The sequence below is a fragment of the Limulus polyphemus genome, unplaced genomic scaffold (genome assembly GCF_000517525.1).
Source record: "Limulus polyphemus unplaced genomic scaffold, Limulus_polyphemus-2.1.2 Scaffold1817, whole genome shotgun sequence".
Taxonomy (NCBI): Eukaryota; Metazoa; Arthropoda; class Merostomata; order Xiphosura; family Limulidae; genus Limulus; species Limulus polyphemus.
The window spans coordinates 243,428-246,113 of NW_013667427.1; the positions used below are offsets into that span (position 1 = coordinate 243,428).

At 30.8% G+C, this 2,686-nt stretch overlaps 1 protein-coding gene across 1 annotated transcript in view; it reads left to right on the top strand.

Annotated features, from left to right (window-relative positions):
* The window catches only part of LOC106465049 (serine/threonine-protein kinase NLK-like), a 33,710-nt gene extending 31,481 nt beyond the window's left edge, over positions 1 to 2,229 (top strand). Inside the window, exons 3-4 of the mRNA XM_013925241.2 lie at positions 603 to 658; positions 2,060 to 2,229. Coding sequence (XP_013780695.2) covers positions 603 to 658; positions 2,060 to 2,198 — 195 coding nt within the window. The 3' untranslated portion in view covers positions 2,199 to 2,229. The remainder of the gene's footprint in view (positions 1 to 602; positions 659 to 2,059) is intronic.
* The last annotated feature ends 457 nt before the right edge of the window (positions 2,230 to 2,686 follow it).

The following is a 2,686-nucleotide window of genomic DNA, read 5'->3' on the forward strand; positions in this document are numbered from 1 at the left end:
AATATGTATAGATAACCACCAGAATTCTGCTTTAAATATCTATAGATAACCACCAGAATTCTGCTTTAAATATCTATAGATAACCACCATAGTTCTGCTTTAAATATCTATAGATAACCACCAGAATTCTGCTTTAAATATGTATAGATAACCACAAGAATTCTGCTTTAAATATATATAGATAACCACCATAGTTCTGCTTTAAATATCTATAGATAACCACCAGTTATAATTATGCAGCAATTGAAACATTGTACTAATTTTTGCTATAAAAGATTAAATGTTCTTTATGTAAAGTGATCTTTAGGTTAATTGTTAAGACCATGGAGTTCAAGATTTATTACTTTATTAATTCCACATTCGAGTAACGTTTTATCTATAGTGTAAAAGTTTTATGTATATTTTAAGTTCTCTACAACCACTCCATAGGATCTCAAATTTGGGGTTAAATTTTTAGATTTAATCACAGCCTAATCCAATATGTTCAAATAATCCTGCATACACCTATATGTATTTCCAGTCAGGTAACATCAACCTGAATTCTACATTAGAAATAATTTCTTGTTTTTAAGATTATGACAGTTTTTTTTGTTTTTTTCTAGGTCTTATCGGCACTTGACATTCTGCAGTCACCACACCTTGACTTCTTTCAGGAAATGTATCCTTGTGATCTGACATGATTTCATTAATACTAACTTCCAATCAAGGCAAGCTACCGATGTAGAATGAAATTAGAATTAAACCTGGTGATGAACATAGCGAATTAAATATGCTGTTCTCATGTTCCTACTTATAAAGATTAGAATGGATTGCTTTGTCGGTTGGGTATCCTCACGGATATTTTCGGTCATAATCCCAGTAATATCTCACGAGGTTCGGCTAGCTTAGAAGGCTTAAGGTAGTCTTTAATAATCATATTGAGCTAACAATGCAAAATAATTTCTGTAATAAAACTACGATAATGAAAACTGAATTTTAAAAAAAGGAATAAGATTGGATATATTAAATAGTCTGATCAGTATTGTTAAACATGTGTTATTCGTGGTTTTATGAAATCTGTTAAATTTGATTTTGAGAAACAGTATTGCATTAAATCATTTTCCAAAAATATTTCAATCTGTAGATACAGCAAGAATTTAGTAGATAGTACATAAAATGTGTCCCAGTTTAACTAATGCTAAAAGGTCAGATTTCTTCGTATAATATTATTACATTTCAAATACTTTTAACTGCAAGTACTCACCAGACTTGTGTAGTGTAATGCACTTTTGGTAATAATTAAATGTTTCCATTATACAGATACTTTAGAAAATTTGAGTTTACTACATTTTAGTTATGGAGCTTTTGTTCCCCCCCTAGAAAAATTAAAGTTTAATTATGGAGCTTTTGTCCCCCCTAGAAAAAATACAGTTTAATTGTGGAGCTTTTGTTCCCCCCTAGAAAAATTACAGTTTAATTGTGAAGCTTTTGTTCCCCCCTAGAAAATTACAGTTTAATTGTGGAGCTTTTGTTCCCCCTTAGAAAAATTACAGTTTAATTGTGGAGCTTTTGCCCCCCCCCCAGAAGATTTCTGATAATATTGTAATTTCGATTCTGATATGTTAATTGCTTAGCTTATTTTTGTGTTACAATTTATTATAAAAAAAAAAAGGTTGATGGTTGAACTGAATTGACTTAAGTATTGAGAGAACAGAAATAAATGTATTGCTTTTTCTTATTTGAAGGAAAAAAATTATATTTATTGAATTATAATCATTTTGGTGAATTAAGATAATTTTGGCACCATTTTTATAGAAACTTAAATTTCATAATCAAATAAGATGTACAGACAGCAAGAAACTTATTGGTTAATTTAGGCCATCCACTCAACTTAAGAAGAAGAAAAAAAAGTCTCGGAGCCAACCATTATCATTCAAGTTTTCCATTAAATGAGACTGGCTTGTTTTTATATTTCTTTGAATTATGATGACTCTGCTGTTAAATGTTTAATATTAGTGTTATTTTACTAGTAATGAACTGTCATATTTTGCTTCAACATTCCTTAACGTTTTTATCTTAGTTATGTAATAACGGAGTTAATGCAAAGTGACTTGCACAAAATCATAGTTTCACCTCAGCCTCTGACCTCTGACCACGTCAAAGTATTTCTGTATCAGATACTTAGAGGTAAGCCTAAACTAAACATTTTGTTTTTCTGACTTATTGTACAACAAAAGGTATTGAACCAGGTTAACTGGGGTCTAAGCCTCACCTGGTTTTAAATTTCAAATTTTTTTACTAGGAAGAAAGTAATCCATCCAGAACACTACCGTAACACTTATTCTATGAGAATCTAAGAAATAGCAGCAAACCAGATTTCATGCCTGACTCTATAGAACAATGTGTTATAGTTCTGTAGGACAATGTGTTATAGTTATGGTTAGGTCAATAGAACAATGTGTTATAACTGTGGATAGTTTTATAGGACAATGTGTTATAACTGTGGATAGTTCTATAGGACAATGTGTTATAGTTATGGCTGTGGATAGTTCTATAGGACTCTGTACGATAGTTCTATAAGACAATGTGTGATAGCTATGGTTGTAGATAGTTCTATAGTACAGTGTGTGATGGTTATGGTTGTGGATAGTTCTATAGTACAGTGTGTGATGGTTATGGTTGTGGATAGTTCTATAGGACTCTGTAC